Raw genomic sequence first — 18,434 nt, 5'->3', positions numbered from 1 at the left:
AAAAGGTAGGCTAATTACTTAAAAAATACTTCTTAGAGATTTTTAAGGAACTCTCAATACCATTAATTTACTTTGTGATGTACTAAGAGATATCTTTGATCGCACACAAAGAAACACTACCCAGAAAGGATAAGATGCAGTAGTTTTAACGTATAGTTTATGTGCATATGCAGCCTTCTTACATAAGCTGCTTTTTATGTAGTATTTTTACATGTATATGGTTCATTTTATTTAATAAAAAAACCCTTGTGTCTTCAGCTCAGAAATTGATTAATGTGGGTTATTTGGCGGGAAGACAGTTGCAATTACTGCTAGAAGCTTCAGTTGTGAAGTTGGATCTTACTTTGATAGATACTCTCTCCTAATGATGGTCCCTGCTCGAAGGAGACCAAAATGCAAATATGTTTTCTGTTGCTGATTGTCACTTTTTCAGATTCTGAAGTTGTTGGGGTTTTTTATGAGTATGTGCGATACATGCAATATTTCCTGACATGCTTATAGAACATGTACCCTTCTGGTACTCGTTCTTGTCTCAGCTGCATTAGAGAGATCCACTACTGATTTTTGATTTACTGATTTGCTTTGTTTTGTTTAAAATGAAATCACATATAAGGAATAACGTATTTTGTGAAAAAAATATTCAATATATTTACTGTTTGGAATTTTATTGAAGTGGATAAAAAGTGTGTTAAATTTATCTATGGAATGTTTTGCTAATAGGTAGAGCTAGGTGTGTATTTTCTTTGAAGACTCAAAATATGTACAGTGTTCCTATTTTCAAGAGTATTTGTATCAGAGAGTATATACTACCATTTGCACAGGGAAATGAAACATGCAAGTAGGGAGAATCTGTTTTGAAAAACATGGCTGAGCTTACTGTAACTTCTAAAATTCAATGAATAATTCAGTAAAATATTAGATGTCACCAGCTGCTCATCAGTAAGAAAAAGTGGCATGAAATAAAATGTTACCCTATTCTAATTCACAGCTATGTGCGTGTATAATGTATTTTGGGTAGCCCCTTTCGTTTATGTGTTTTATGATCATTTTACTTCTGCAAAATTGCTTCGAGTTTTCAATTGAAATATACACAAAAAGTAAGTCACAGTTGTGTGTTCCTATTGAAACACAAACCTGTACTGGGGAAAATTTTGAGCTATGGCACAGTAATTGCATGTCTATTTTAGTAGGTAAGTTCATAATGTAAACGTAGGATTTAGGTTTCAAATAAATTGCAAACTGCCTGGAAATTTTTACGGTCCATTGAATGACTAATAAATAAATAATAAAATCTTCATTGGTATTTGTGAATCAATAAGCTGATTTTGCTGTTCTGCTTTGTACTACAATAAAAATGCAATTATGACCCAATAATGTATGCAGTCTTTCCTGTGAAAGCCCAAATAATGCATTATCAATTTTATTTTTTGTTACAACATTTTTGGATTTTAAAGCCTACTTTCAGCCTTCCATGGGTGCAGGGCACAAATATATTCCTTTGAATCTCTCATTTACAGTAAGAATGTATTTTTCTTTTCTTAGGAAACTACACAGAAGCCCCATGCAAGTGGTGCCTATTGTTTTCATAATCGGAGCATTCTTTCAGTAAGTGCGCTGATTTTTATTGTTGTTTGTTTTTGTTTTTTTTTTTCCTTGGAATTTGACTGAAATCTCTGTTGTGCTATCATAATGAATAAAGAAATGCTTTGGACTTCACAACTTGCCATGCTGATGCTGGATTGCGAGACTAATAGACCATAAGTACAAGATCTGATACCTTTTAGTCTTCAGTGAACACAACTTGCTAGTGACATGCTTAGAAAATAACCTTCCCTGTTTCTGGCTGTAGGTTAAAGTGCTTTTCTCTTGTATTTCCCTTTTACATGTTAGGGTTATGTCACTATCATATTTATTTTACGTTTGGCTGATTCCCTCTGAAAGAAATTACATTGTATATAGATTAGTCACAGACACTTTTTTCCCTTGGAACAGCTATGGATAATTCATCATGCTTTCCTTTTTAAATGCGCCTGTAATGTCAGAATAGGGAATATCATGAAGTAAGCTCCAAAATTTATAGGACATGTGAAAAAGTATTTGTGCTGATTCGTTTTTTGCTTTTTTCCTTCCTGAGAGGAGGCTTTCACATCCAAACTATTTGTTGCTCTTTCATACTTGGAATTTATTTTTTCTTGTAAAGTTTTTCATTTTAACACTTACTTAGAAACAATATTGATTAAGCACTTTTTAATCAGGATATAGCTTTCTATACTTACAATAATAAATAGAGAAGTATCAGAAAAAGCTAAGTGTATGCTTCTTGGTAGGTATGTATTTGGTACTTCTCAAACAATTTTTAATAATCCGCTGCTTAATATAAACTGCACTGCTCTAACATTTTGTATTGGGTGGTAAGCATGGCTTGTTCTGTATTGGGCTGACTGAATATAGTTATGTTTTGTATTCATTTATAATTATACTTTTCTTTGTTCTGTGTGTAGAAAGTAAGGAAGTTGCACATGTGTATTGAGAAAATAATAGACTAGATTTACCTTTTTGTTCAAATGTATTAATATTAGTAGTTAAGTTCTGCCCCAATATACGAAGTTTGGTGTCATTGAAAAAATTAGACATAAAGTCCTTGTTAGAAATAAGAGGAGTTTTATATTTATTCTCCTACACTGAACACAATCTTCCTCTTAATGTCTTTGAAAAAAAATTTCATTATTTCAAAAAGACTGCCTGGCTTGCAGGATAAAGAAAAAAAAAGCCTGTTCATCTTGAGGACAGATTTAAATCAGTTCTGTAGTGCTAAGCATGCTTGTTACTTTTAGCTTTTCCTCTGTCACCAACAGTATTTTCTGTCACAGAATAACCTTACAGCTCTTAGTAGAATTTGATGCAATTGACAGCTTTTGTTAGAAAAATTCTGGTAAAAATTGCAAGAATGAGGTTGGGGTTTCTAACCCATGGGAGACAGTGGTCCCCGAGATAATTACTGGCATGTTTTTAGGAAGCTGACATTAATTTGACTGTGAATATAGTGCTTCAGTATCTAGAAATGTAGTTGAAGGAAAAGATACTCATCTTCTTTCAACAAGCTAAAGCAGAGACTTGCGATATATGACAAGAAAGAAGAAGAAAATACTCATTTGGAATCTGGGGAAGGTTTAATGCTGCCAAATCTATGTGCATAATTGGTTTTATTATTTTCCCTTGTGATCATAACCTGACCAGCACAATGAATATCAATCAAGTTCTAGGGCTAAGAGGTCATTTTTTTACCAAGCTGTGACTGAAGTCCAGCATGTTGCCTGGTAACGGTCTGTGTAGATGAGTTGGCTCTTAAGTACACCATATGGCTGGGCGTTATGCCCTATTCACCCGTGACATGGTGTACACATGTAGTACATTACTGATTATAAAATGGTTTGTCCCATTCCCTTATTTAGAAGAAGCATGTAAAAGCAGCAATACCAATCCACCACAGACATGTTAAGATTATGGAATTGTATGTAAAGAAACAAATTTCTGTCACAAGTGTCAAAAACCCCATGTAATGATCACAGTAAATTTTGTGTTCGGTATGCTTCAGTTGAATTTAAGTATAATTTCTAGCTATGGTTGCTTTATGGTATTTTTCAGTTTCATTTTGATAGATAAATATGTTGAGGTAAGTATAGTAACTAAGTTTAGTTTTAACAGTTTAATTTTAAAAATTTTAAAATTTAATTTTGTAATGTAGTTGGTTGATTCTACCGCATAGCCTACGGATTTATTTGGCATTTGACCTTCTATTAATTGTGCAATAATGTCTACAGTACTCAACCAAAGCTGCAGTGCATTGAGCAAACCAGTAAACAAAGCAATAAAAGACAGCCCCAGAAAACAACAACTAAAAATAAACACGACAGGCAAAGGAGATAGAATTGTTCCAAATATACAATGGGAAATCAAGCACAAAGAGTGACTGGCAAGAATTTTGTAGCAGAAATGGACGTAAAACCTAGATCAGAAGAGTCCTCGCTCATTCCCTTAACTGGAGCATTTTTCCTGTTCCGTTGCCATGAACTGGAATTCATTAAGGTGGGAATACTGCAGAGTGCAGCGTTAGGCAATAGCACATGCCACGATCTCCGTGCTCTGGCTGTCATATAGCGGTTAAAATTGAAAGACAAGAAATGGGATTGATCTTGTGTGTAATGACAATGATCTGCACAAGTAAAATGGAAGATCATTGACTGGTATCCCAGTTCAGAAGGCTGGACAGTTAGCAGTGCTTATGTTGCATTTCTCTGTGTCTAGCTTATTTGGAAAGATGAATTATTGTGCTTAGCCCTCCCCTACGCAACTCCCTTGCCTAAAGCTATAATTCTTTGGCAAAAAAGCCATTTCTCTTTGGCATTCCACCTCAGTTCTCTGAAAACAGCGCAGAAAAAAAGTAGAAGAAAGCAGTTATTTTTTCCATGTTTTGCAGAAAGTTTATACAATTGCTTTTTGAGAGAAAAGTTCTGTATACTTGCCCATTCTATTGTTTTTTTCTTTATCTTTAGGTTGTATATAGTCGTTACGTAGCTTGATAAACATACTGTAGTTAAGTGATCTCGTTGTTTTATTACTAATGCATTTCCTTGGCTAGAAATTTTTAAGGTAATAGAGATGAGACAGTGGTGCTGCTCCATGTTAATTTGATAGTTGCATCCTTTGGAAGATCTGCCATGATGATCCACATTTTAAACCACGACAGATATAAATGCATGTATGTAAATATGCTGTCCATCATAAAACAGTCTCATCTTCACTTCTACAGTCTGTCAGTGACACAAATCTAGTTGCAGTGCTGTGAAGGCCTGTAAAGCCATTGAAAGAAAGGCATTTAAAATCTTTTCCCCTAATTTTAGAGCTGTGTTTTCCTTTGAATTGTAAACATGTTGAAATAACTTACGGAAAAATAGCTATTATTGCATTGAAAATATTTTATTATCGGGGATTATGGGTCCTTTCTTCCTCCTCATTAAACACATCTTTTAAAATTGTTAATACAATGAGTCTGTTTTCCAAAACAACATAGTGTGCCACAGAGGAATCTGAGGAGTTTAGTATGATCTAGGGATTTCTACCTGAGAGGCATGAACAAAATAATTGTGGAAGAGAGCTATTATAAAAGATCATAATTCTCTTAGAAATAAACCAGTATTATAACCTTTTTCTAATAAATGTATAAGGAAAAAAGATTTTAATGATTGTATTCTTATTTATTCATCTCTCTGTATTCTAATGTAGTCTGAATGATCGTATTAGTCTAGACAGTTGAATATTTTTAAAATTGCAGCACTTTGAATTACTGATATCTGTGAATTACAATAAAAAAGGGTTGAAGAATGGTAGTTAGATAACATAAATGAAGCAGTAAGTTCTGCTCCATTACTTCATCTGAGCTAGGATGGGGAATTGTTTAGTTGTTAGTATCTGCTCCATTGTCATATTATTCATTGTTGTTTTGTGATATCTTCAAATATCTCCAACATTACTGTAGGAATTCATTAAGGACCAGAAGCAGCGAGGCATTTACACGCTCCTAATGATGAGCAGGAGAATACTGTCATGGATGTTTTTTCTTCAGAAAAAACTTAGCTAAGGTAGCTAAGCCTGACCTGTGTTTGAATTTTTTCTAGTGCTGGTGCACAGTAATTCAGGTTTAGGTGCTTGATTTGTAATATTACTTTTCTATTAGTTAGACACATGTTTAGTTAGGTACGATCTTGAACTCCTTCTTGCATAGGGAACTAAATATCCTACCTTTGTTTAGTTTGTTGGTTTGGGGTTTTGTTTGGTTTGGTTTGCTTGTGGTTGTTTTTTTTTTTTTTTAAGTCTGCATGTTCCAAGGTTTACCTTATTTTGTTTCCCATAGGGGAAGAAAATGTTTTCTTTTGTTGGGTGTCGTTAATTTGAAGTTTGTATCAGTAAAATCTCTAATGATTTTAGACAAAAAGAGCAGTTATGTGGTAGCAGGTTTATATGAATCACTGTTAAACCGCTGCTATAATTTATGTTTACCTAAATTATAAAAGGGCAGGGGTTTATGTTTGTATAAGCTACAAATCAGAATATCAGTGGTCTGCTTTTGATTTTACAGGTGGTTATGCTGCTCATTTCACTTAAATCATGATCTTCCAACATAAATAAAGGAAGACACAGTCCTTGGTTAGATTGTGCTTAATACCTACTGCAGATAATTATGTATGTGTTTATTTAAGCATCTAAAGAATTTAGAAGTTATATTCTTCAGTCTGCTTTGAGAGAGTAAGGCTTACTGAAATTGAAAACAAGAGACAGACTCCTGACACAAGTGTTTTTTTTTTTAAATGCTACCCTAGATTATTTATTATTTTCCATAAGGAAATTCAGCTTTGTAGTTCTCTCTTGGTTATATACAAATGTACGTGTAAAGAAATACCTAACAATTTGTTCTTTTCTCCTTCCTCTCTTTTAAGAATGTAGTCAGTATTTCTTTCTGATGGATTCCTCTGTGAACTTTCTAAATCCTCCATCTTTCTAAGTGGTGTTTTGAGTCTACCATGTAAAAGCTATAGAGGTTGAATATAGATTAATCTCAGGATCTGAATTTACTGTACATCACAGCCTGTTTTCTGATGCTACTGAGATACTTTCTTCATAAATATTATGTTGCAGATATTTTCTTATTCAGGCATTATTAAAATTTTCACATGCATGTAAACACTTAGAATACTTCCATTGGTAATTGTGTGCACTCTGGATATTCTACAGATTACAGGATTAAGATGTTTTTGACCAAGTTCATTTTCATAGCGTTGTGGCATTTAAGAGATATCAAATCCCCAAATTCCTGTGAGATTAGCACATGTTATTATCTCTTTATTACAGAAGGAGAAACCAGAAAGTTGAACAGCCTGACTGATGTGCCAGGAGAGGGACAGAGCAGAGCTAGGATTTGAATTCATATATCTCAAATCCCAAATCATTGCCTCCGTTACTGGGCCATCTTTCCTCCTGCTCTCCCTCTAATCCAATACCTTTTATCGTTAATGATTTTTACATTTAACAAGTGAAAAAGAACTTACAATTTCATGCTCTCTCCTGTCTCATAAAAAATTGAAAATTTTCCTCAAGAAAATCATGCAATTATTAGTAAAGTCCTATCGGCATAGCTCAACTGTAATAGAAATTTAACAGTCCTCATGATGATCTGGGTCATGTCAAGGGTGTTACCATTCTTTAATACAGATATACACTTGATCCTTTTTTCTTTTTCTTTGAAGAGCTTACAGGCTTCTGTAACTTTTTCTGATAATGCTAATTATGCAAAGTGAAGGTACAGTCATTGCAAGTACTTGGGTAGTTCAGTATAGAAAATGTTGTTAACTGTAGCAATGATACTGTGGGCTTATATACTGGTGTATACTGGTGTGTTAGCAGCCCAGGATTCCTGGAGGATCCATTTCTGTGTTGCTGTGTTACTGCTACCGTACGTTAGTGTGTTGCTATACCTTCAGTGTGGTTGCTGCCTGAGCATAGCTAGTTTGGGTAGGGTTGTCTTAGGGAGTGGCAAAGCCACGAGCCTGCAGCAGTGCATGCATGCAGAATTTTGCGATAAATGCTTGGTAAGTCAGGCCTATATTCAATGGGAAATCCCTCTGTCCCTGCACATGATGCATTCATAGTCAATCTAATGCCACGATATTTGGCTTTCTGTGCATTGTGCGTTGGATCTGAGATCCTGCTGAGCTATGTCTGGACGCAGCACTGAGCACAGGTGTGATAGCATATTATTGTTTCGGTGGGGGAGTATCTTTACTGCTACTGTTGGTAGAAATGAACAGGAGTTTTGGATTGTAATAATTGGATTAGATGTGGGGGAAAATTTAATTTCCTTTTTTTTTTCCCTATTACATTTGAGGTTAGTTACTGAGCTGACAAGTCTGTATTGTAATGTGTAATTCCTGTGTAGCTCGTGCACAACCAATAAACAATATGCTATGTGAGAATTTTTACTCGTCCTGCAAGATGTGTTAGAAATCATATAACTGATGGCTCTTTAAATTTTGTATATGGCATGGCAGGTTTGAAAATGTATCTTCAGTGAGGAAGGAGAATGCTGGGAAATAAGAACAAATCTGTTGATGTAAAATGAAATGTGTATCCTTATTCTGCATAGTTTAAGAGATTTAAAAAGATGAAACAGCATGTGAGTTTGACAGAATACATTTGTATTTGGCAACATTTACTCTTCTTTCAGGATTGTTTACTACCTTCAGAAATTGAACTGTACCTCTCAGAACTGCTTCTGACTGTGGACCTTTCTAGAAGCTCACGAGCAACTATGGGAGCGTTCTAGCACTGATCACTGGTGTTCAGCAAGTTGGGATTTCTCACCAAGTAGTTTAGCCTATATCTTTTACAGTATTGAAATATATTTCCATCTGTTAAGGCATTCATAAGAGAGATTTGTCCGTGACCTACCCAAATCATTGCACACTAATCATACAGGGCAAATTTGGGCAGATTGATCAAAGTTTTCACTGTGTATGCAGAGGGGGGAAAGCTGCCTGTACCGCTCTGTGGCAGGCGGTATGCTGACATGGTTTAACTTGACTCTAAAGAAACAGTTGGCCAAGTGCTTGTTAGATGAGGCAGGTCTCGGAGACCAGAACACAAGTCATATTCAACTACCATGTCCTGTATTTCAGTCTTGGATGTATCTTCTTTATACTGACAAAGTCAAGAAACCCGTTTACCAGTCTGTGGTGGGTTGACCCTGGCTGGCAGGTGGGCCCCCACCCAGCAGCTTGCTCACTGCCCCCAGTGCCATGGGGGAGAGAATCGAAAGGGTAAATGTGAGGGAAAAAACCTAATGGGTTGAGATAACACAGTTTAAGAATTGAAGCAAAGCTGTGCGCGCAAGCAAAGCAAAATAAGGAATTAATTCACTATTTGCCATTGGCAGGCAGGTGTTGTGCCATTTCCAGGAAGGCAGGGCTTTGTCACCTGTAACTTGGGAAGACAAACGCCATAACCATGAACATTTTCCTCTTCTTCCTCCTTTCCATGAGCTTTTATTGCAGAAAACATTGTATGTTCCGAATACCCCCTTGGCCAGTTCAAGCCAGCTCTCCTGGCAGGGCCCTCTCCCAGCTCCCTGTGCAGCCCAGCCTCCTCGCTGGGCAGGCGGAGTGAGGAAAAGGGCGGGGGGAGCCTTGAGGCTGTGCAAACACCGCTCAGCCATAGGCTGACAACAGCAATAACACTGCCGTGTTATCAACACCGTTTCAGTCACAGATCTAAAACACAGCACTATATGGGCTGCTGTGAAGAAAATTAACTGTATCGCAGCCGGACCCAATACACCATAAAACTGCTGCTTTTCTTCTTCTTGGCTGTGAAGTTTCTGCTTCCTTCATTTGCACCCCAGAGGAACAAAGTTTTATGAGCATATCCAGAAAAGAGAAAAAGTGGTGCAACAGAAACGCTGGAAGGGCGGTGGTTTTGTTTGTTTGAGGGTTCGGGGGTTTGATTTTTGGTTTTTTTTCCTTATCTTGAGGGACATTTTGCACAGCTAAATGACCCGGTTAAAAAAACCAACCCTATATTGGGTCTACACTGAGAAAAGATTGATCTGAAGTCCTTCGCAAATTATGTTTTTATCAAGACCAGGTTGTTGTGTGCTATTGATTTTTAGATCTGCAAGTCTACAGTAATAAAAGTTGCAGAGCCAAAATAATTTAAAGTGGTTTTCTGTCTTTTGTATAAGCCAGGTTAGGGTATTGAAGTACAAATCAATGGCTTTGCGGTTCGGATTCCTTCAAACGCAAAAGAAAATTTCAGCATGAGTTATGGTTTCCAAATATTTGTATTTTCTGGTTCTGAGTCTTATCCTACAGGCAATAGGGCTTGTTTTGTCTGACAAGCTTTTCTGCAGCTTGGTCACTAGTAATACAACAGATAGCTGTAAAGAAAAGCATGCCTACAGGAGGCAGAATCATCATAGATGACGCCTAACAGCAAAAATGCGAACTATAATTATGCAAAAATCACTTGCAAATAGCAACATCTAGCAACTTCTACGCAGGATTAAATCTGAAGGTACAAGGGCAGTGACAAAGCGATAGCACTCCTGTCTGTTTGTGGCTGGTCTATATTCGTTGATGTGTACTGATGCACGCTTTCAAAGATGACCAGTTTTACTACTAAAACACTGGGAATATTCAGATGATAGGACCTGAACATATCAGAGCAGAATCAGTTTCATAGGGCTGGCTTTGTCATTCAAGGCAAAAATTCTGAATACATGAATTGTGGGGCTTCAAACAATATTCATCTGGAAATATTTTATTCTAGCTCTTGGCTACTGATGAACACACTAATAAAACAAACTAAAACAGATACTACAGAAGTAATTTTATGGCAGATCAATGCAATTTCTTATTACTGACTTAGGAATGTTAATTTAAGGCATGTGGTTAGGAGGATATAGGTTTAAAACCTACAGGTGTGCTTAAAACAATATACTCCATGTTTACTTAATAGGTTGTGAGAAAAAATTGTTCTTTTATGCTTGATATTTAACTACTGTAGAAAACCTGCATTTACATAACTTGATGAGTATCATTACAGCTAGGGTTTTATTTGTGCCTTATTGTGTACCAAAGGGAGAGAGCGGTAAAATTCTTGAGAGAGTACTTGTAAAGCAGCTCTAAAGTTCACTTGCTGAACTGCTAAAAAGATTTTATACCATCTGATGTGCGGTTAAATGAAATATTATGATTCTTTGTAGTTTTAGGGATATTTGTATCATGTTCTGATTGTCCCTAAAAGCCACTTCAATGTAATACAATACAACTCTTTCATGATTCATATTCTTAAAGAAAATGGCCCATATTTAAATTGGCTGTGGTTGTATCCACAGTGTGACCACCTGATGTCAATCAACTATTTCCTTGAGACCACTGACCCCAGATGAAGGCCCCAGTAAACAGCCCCCTAACTAATGCTCCTCTGTGATATCCTAGGTCTGCCTCCATAGGTTCTTGGGAGACCTTTATTATTGTTCAAAGTGGTCTGAAAAAGTGGGGAAATTACCACACATACTGTTTTTGTCTCCACCCAGTGTGGAGGTTTCGGTAACAGTCTGCTTCAGGCTCATCCCCCTCCCTCTTCTTTCTGTTCCATCCCACTTTCTCTCCTCATGGAATATTTCTCCTGCTTCCCTCAGGTCTGGGAATGAAGTCCTACATGTATTCATGCTTCATTCCAGGTGGAGATACTGTCCTTTCCTTGTGTTCTTCCTGGGCTCCATGTTGAAGGAAGAGAGGGGAGAATAACAGTATAACCCTCCCATTGCTCATAGTGTAGGACGGAAAGAATAAATGTCATAAAAAGTATGGAAAAGCCACCTGAAAATAAGCCTAATTCCATAGACTGATGTTCTCTGCAGTAAAGTCAGGAAGGTTCTCATACAGAGATCCATTTTTTATGGGGGGGATGAACTGCTTGAACTGAAGTGTCAGTGGAAGACCTGGAAAAAGGTTGAACTGGAAGGCAAAAAACATTTGCTGACGACACAATTATTCAAGAGAAATCACATGGAATTGCAGAAAGATTTCACAGTATCAGGTTAGTGGCAGATGAAATTGTTGCTGATAAAAGGGCATGTAGTGCAGATGGCAAATATAGGTTATACTGAGAAAAGAGGAGTTGGGTTCATTGTAAAGATAAGGAGGTCAGTGAGAAAATGCAGCCAGAACCAAAGAGAGCAGTAACCATACAGACGCTTTGGTAGCATAGCCTAGAGATTAGCGTCCTCCTCCCATCACAGAGAGAAGTGATGGAGAAGTTTTAAGTGCACATCTAGTGAACCAGGAGGCTAAAGTGTAATGAAGGCAGATTCACTAGTATTTCACTGGTATGAATAAATGGTGATTTTTTAGAGTGAACGGGGTTTATAGGTAGAAGTCCATGGGAATCTATACCATTCAGTGTGTAAAAGGGACAAAATAATGACATAAATTTCTGTTGAGACAGGATTATTTAGAACAGACAAAACTAAGACTGACTGGGAAAGTGCAGAAAGCTGAAGGATTAAGTGACAGAATAAAATTCACTTTCAGAATTTCATAATAGATGGAAATCTGTTCTCGAGGAGGGAGTGCATGACGATTATTGCTCAGGAGCCTTTCTTGGAAACATCAGATGGAGTTCTCAGAAGCATTAGTTCAGTGCTTGACAGCTGTCAAAAAAAGCAAATGGAATATTTAGCAATTTTCAGGAAAGGCATTCAGTACAGAAAATACAGGACTGTCTCTGCTGGAGTTTGCATTGGTCTTACATGTCCTCGCCGTAAGCAGTTACCCTTTGTCTAACAAAGGTGTAGTCCAGGGTAAGGTGAAAGGAATGATCAGAGGTATGGAATAGCTTCTGTACAGGGAAGACATTAAATACATGCTAGGACTCTTTACCTTGGAAAAGAGTTGACAGGTGAGTGAAATGGGAGAAAAGTGATAGGTTGAAGTTGTTATTGATATTGATTTGAATATTGATATTATAATGATGTGACTCATAAGGCAAGGATTATTGTCTCAATAAAATCAAGCAATGACTCATGAAAAGAACATTTTTTACATGCTATATAATGCTATTCTGCGAAGTTTTGCCACTGGATTTTTTAGATGCAAAAAATATAAGAATAATTGTATAAATTAATGTGGAGTATTTCCTTACACAACAAAATGCAGGATGTCCCTCTTTGCAAGTTATTGTGGGAAAATCTGATGTTTATATTCTTTCATAAACATCTAATACTGGTCATTGTTGGACAGAGTGTATTACTTTAAACGACGCAATCCAGTAGAGCAGCTCTTCTCTTCATATAGATATTTTACCAGATGTGAATCTTAATGATTATTTATTAGGACATCTGGAAAAGGGAGATTTCTTCATCAGCAATTTCCACTGTTTTCAATACGCTGTTTGCTTGTTAGTCCTGACTTCCACCCAAAATTGTCACAAAACCTTGTGCTGCCCTGGGCATTGTGCTGAAATTTCTCTAACATACATTCTGTAGAACTGTTTCGCAACTGTTTGATAGAAGACAGTTGTGTAGAAGACTGATTCAAGCAGAATCAGAAAGCATTAGCTCATTATTTAGGTATTTTAGGTCAAAGTGGGAACTTCGCATCTCTGCTTGGCTAAACAGCTTTTAAAAATAACAGTTTTCATCTCCTTGTGCCCATTGGCCCAGGATCTGACCTGCCCTGTTTGTAAAATGAAAGTATGCTCACATTTATAAAGATTCAGAAGTCTCTTAACTGGAACAAATAGCCTTTTTGTCTTCAGATTGCTGAATCATTGGGAGGATTTTGTCTTAATTATTTAATTATTAGCCTGTGTGTATGGTACACTTACGTGAATGATTTCAGTGAAAGTAGAGGTTATTTACATTAATAAAGCCATGCGCGAATGCAGACACTAAGGCTTGGTGCTCATTGGGGACTGGTGGCTTGACAAAGCTTTACTAAAATCTTACTTTGCGCTGCTCTCAAAGTGATTTCTATAAATTATTTTCATTCTCCTTAAACACGTACGATAAGCTACATGAGGATGTTTGTACTGTTTCTCTTGAGAAATTCTAAACATTTTCTCTGATAGTGTTAATGGATGCTTACAATGTTTTTCACGTGTGTACCCTTCTCTGAAGATTCAGGATCCTCTGGCAAGGCCGCCTGCCTAAAACGAGTTAAGGGTGGAAAAGTCGCAACCTAAAACGTGTGTGTTTCTGAAACTTGCAAACACAGGCAAACTGCCTAGGAGAGAACAAACAGCTTACACTGTTATTAGCAGTTGTGTGATAGAAAACAAAAAGGTGATTATGGCATCTTTTTTTAAGATTTCTGAAGCACATAATACTAGGTCATAGCTACATTTTCATATTTAAGAAAAAGATGGGTTTCAGTTTCAGAAAGACTTAAAATGCAAGCCAGTAATGAAATAGTGCTTTACGGCTTGGGACTGATGTATTTTGTCTGACCTCTGATGTATGGCATTAGAAATATATTTATGAATTTAGTGTGTAGGTCTTGGTTATGTTATTTTTGTATACAAAAAATGTATATATAAATATGTAATAGGAAAATTAAAGATAGGAATCGACATTTATGATATTCACTGGCTTTTAAAATGTATTTGTTGAATTATGATGAAAGAAAATTATGTAATTCTTTTAAAGTAGCAGTAGCTTTTGTTGAAAGCCATTTTCTGTTGAATTGAACCTGTTCATGTTATTTTAGATTCCAAAATGTTTTATTAAGGATATATGAGTGCCTTGCAAAAATATGGTGTGTTTTAAATTCAAAACATGTGCTACAATTTTTAAATTTGGGTCACCTTTTATATAAGCTATCTTTGAAAGCATCTGATTTGATTTTTCATGTATTTTCTTTTTGCAGTTTTGCTGTAAGCTTAAAATCCACTTTGACATACTTCAAATTTTTTTCTCAAGATTTGTTGTAATGAACTTCAATAGCTCAGCATTTAATCAGCCTGATACTAACACCTAAAAAACCAAGAAATCCTTCTGAGTTTTTATTGATTTAAGAAATATCTCTCTCTTCTATATATATTTTCCAAATACATGCCTCAAAGGATTTGAGAATGCTAGCCCAGGTTTGGTTTGGTTTTCCAGCAAACATTTAGGAAACCAAATTGCTGGACTAAACTGGTATTTGAATATGTCCTTAAGATATTTTATCTTCAGCACTGAGACGTTCTCTATAATATTAGTTTATTCCAAAGAAGTATCTGTAAGGGATAAGATAACAAATGAAATTTAGTAGGTACATCTGTGAGTTTATGTCCACTATGCTGCTTTTGATCGAATGTGGGGGGAAAAAAACCCCAAAACATTAAAAGCAGCTTTAGTAGTATCACAGATAACAAAATAAGAGTAAAACTCAAAAAGAGAAAATACAATCTTATAGACATTTCCTCAGTGTGCGTGTCTGTGATTGGCATATCGACAGTGAATTATTTGTTCTCTCGGGTTGCCCAGGGTCCCTCTTGAGAGACATAAGGATTTCTGCTATGAGAGAATCTCTATTTCTTTTGTAGAGCCAGAGCCTGTCTCTAGCAGAGGACTTGTTTGCATCCAGAGCCGCTGGCCGTCATGTAAGAGGCACTCACCAGGGTGTTGCGTTAGCGCGGGTGCGGTGGCTAAGGTCTGAGTGCAGAAAGCACTTCATGCACGCAGCTTGGGAAATGTAAAATGCTGTTGGGCTGCAGCTCTGTGTTTTGAACAAAGCAGTGCAGATGAGAAAAAGAGAAGGGTAACCTGTATGGATGAGTTTGTATAGGTTCTTTTTTTCAGGCAGGTGAATTCCCAAGAATTCTAAACATTTCAAAATCTATTTTCCTGTCCTTGCAACACTTTATTTAGCAGACAAATACAATCAAAATGGCATCTTAGCAAAATATCGGTACACCTGAGCTTTTAGTGATTAAGAGGGTGTTCATAAAAGTTAAATTTAGATTAGTGTTATGCTCAGTTTATTAAAAATAGAGGGCCTTCTATGTCATGGTTCAGAAAAAGAGTATAATTTTTCCTTTAGAGGGACCCCTCTACTTCTGTTGATTATAGAGGGAGGCAAGTGGGTTTAGCTTTTCTTTAGACTAAAATTAACCATTTTAAATAGCCCCCCTAAATAGGAAAGAAGTTAGCATCTTGCCTCTATCAGTGATTTCCAGCAACTGCTTTATATTGTTAAGGAGAACAGTGCATTAAAGCAGTTGTGGCACGGGCTGCCGCCTTACCTGAATCTGGTACGAGACTGTGAGAGCAGTCTTCCTTCAGACATTTTAGTGTGGGCTACTATGTCCGCATCCATCACCACTGGTTTGCCGTAGGGGGAGTTCACAGAGGTAAGCTAGGATAAGTAGTTATTGCAGCTATGTCTTCTACCTCTGTTTACCTAGCCTGCTCATCCTGGAACAGGCTTCCTAGAGAGGTGGTCGATGCCCCAAGCCTGTCAGTGTTTAAGAGGCATTTGGACAATGCCCTTAATAACATGCTTTAACTAAATCAGCCCTGAATTGGTCAGGCAGTTGGACTAGATGATCGTTGTAGGTCCCTTCCAACTGAAATATTCTATTCTATTCTATTCTATTCTATTCTATTCTATTCTATTCTATTCTATCCTATCCTATCCTATCCTATCCTATCCTATCCTATCCTATCCTATCCTATTCCTGTTTTTTCTTAGTGCAATTAATCGTCATTTAAGCTGATGTTTCCATTTTTCCCAAAAGGTGTTGGATAACCTCACAGAGCATGTTGCAACTGGGAGAGAGGTTAGTGAGCTGCTATTTACTTGCTTCAGCTTACCCTGGCTGCCTGACATGGTGATGGTCCTCATCTCTTTCAGCAGTAAATCACTGAAGCCACAAAGAACATAGGGGCATACACCAATGTTGTTCAGTTGTTGCTTCTCAACTGGTTGCTTCCAGCTTTCAACTCTAAGCAGTGGTGACTGACGAGTGTTCCCAGTCTTTCAGTTCCTGTAGTAGAAACTCTTTAGTTCTTGTGCATTTACAGTGCCTCAAGGCACTGTGTGTAATCACAGGACTAGAGCTCCTTCTGTCGTGCTGCTTTCGTTGCATTCATCTTGGGGTTTCAGTGAGGTCTTGGGAGCATGCCAAATGGAATAGAAGAACCTTGTTACGTACAAAAATCTTTTTATGAGCAGAAAGGAAACAAACCTTCTCTGTAGAGCCAAGAATTTATTCTTAGTGTGATTGAAATCTTAACAGTATTATCAAATAATTATTATTAGGTTAGATCTAGTTATTACAGAAAAAAAAAAAAAAGAAGGAAAACCCAGAAAAAAAGTATTCCAGAAAAGTTATTAATTATTATTAAAATTATTACAGAAAAGCAATAATTATACAGTTAAAAATGTCATATGTACACTTCTAATATCTACCCCTTTTTCCAGTGTTACGCTTACTCTTGCACCCCGCCTCTGGATTCTAAGGTCACAGGTACTAGTCCTGCTCAAAGAAGAAGGGAATGGTTTGCAGCAGTTCATCAGCGTCCCACATTCTTACTGGAAAGAGCATGATGTTGAAGGTGTTTCCTCTTTCTCTTCTCCTTTCCTTTCAGTTCACCTGGGGCTATTTTTATGTGTTTTCTGATGTGCTTCAACACCTTGCGCTTTCTTCATTGATCTGCAATACCACATTACAGCTGAATTTTCTATAACGCAATGCCTTCTCCATGTGTTAGATACTTGTTCTTTGTTCTCTTTCTCACCCCTAAACAGGCTTTTTTCTAGCATTTCTTAATTTCTGCGTCTCTCTATTAGACAGTGGATGAGCCATTTAAAACCTTTGACTCTCCGGTGCCCCCATCTCTTTTCACCCTGTGCCCAAACCCCTCTACACCACATTTTGTGTGCCAACTTGCAAGGCCTTTGCCATTTCCTCCACACTGCGTCATTACTTTAGTCAGAAATGTCTCAGGCTACACAGAATAACTCCTTGGGGGGTGTGTGTGTGTGTATGTACGTACGTACGTTTATACCATACAAAGACACTCAGACATGAAACAAATTAGGCATCAGGCACCTGGCCATTAGAACACTTACAGTTGCTGTTAAACGAAGTAAAAACAAAGCTCCCAGCTGTTGAAGGCAAGCTCCTACCAAGCCAGCCTGCCAAGCCTCGGTCCTGAGGCCTTGCAAACTCAGTGCAGTGACTGTGGCCTATGACTAGCAATGGCTGTACTGTTTTCTCTGAGCGACAGGACTATACCCTGTGTATCTAAATTCAGTTGTATCCTTGGGATTTTAATGATTTGTTTGTTGGTTGTTGGAGTCTTATGTTTTGTTTTTTTCCCCAGTTGTTAGGGTCCTGGTTCGGATTGGAATAGATTAGATATGCATGTGTTCAGTGCCTTGGTTTTAAGGTAAACCTCATCTCAGGGTACAATAGTGTGGGAAGCAATTTCACTCAGGTTTGATACTTAACTACCCAATCATTCTTTTTTGATTAATATTAGGAAAAAAATGTATTTTATAATAAGTAACCCCTAATTATGTTGCAAGAAAGCTGTTTTCCTAGGTAGTCCTGATATTAAAGGTAATGTTTTCAAAGCAAGTATTTTTTTGTTGTTGTTGCTGGCAGTTCACTTGCCTCCAATAGCAAACCTGTTATGTTTTATAGGTCTGGTTCTGCATTCCTGCAACCTGAGTATAGTTTCATGACTTCAATTATATGTCCAAGACTGGCAAAAACATTCATATTTGTTATAGTCAGACAACTCTTCCAGTTAATTGAATGTGTGCTTTTAATGACTTTGTAATGCAAGCGTTTGCTCAGCCAAAGATCAAGGAGAGCGTCAGTTTAAT

General features: G+C 37.0%; 1 protein-coding gene across 2 annotated transcripts in view; it reads left to right on the top strand.

Annotated features, from left to right (window-relative positions):
* RBFOX1 (RNA binding fox-1 homolog 1) overlaps positions 1 to 18,434 on the top strand; it is a gene marked incomplete at both ends in the record, with an annotated part of 1,359,850 nt that overhangs the window by 565,894 nt on the left and 775,522 nt on the right. For both annotated transcript variants that reach the window (XM_082312185.1, XM_082312182.1), the window contains one exon: positions 1,543 to 1,605. In XM_082312185.1, coding sequence (XP_082168311.1) covers positions 1,543 to 1,605 — 63 coding nt within the window. The remainder of the gene's footprint in view (positions 1 to 1,542; positions 1,606 to 18,434) is intronic.

Source organism: Platalea leucorodia (genome assembly GCF_965183815.1).
Source record: "Platalea leucorodia genome assembly, chromosome: 5".
Taxonomy (NCBI): Eukaryota; Metazoa; Chordata; class Aves; order Pelecaniformes; family Threskiornithidae; genus Platalea; species Platalea leucorodia.
Note: the sequence above shows the minus strand (reverse complement) of the source record. Positions and strands in the feature narration are given on the sequence as shown.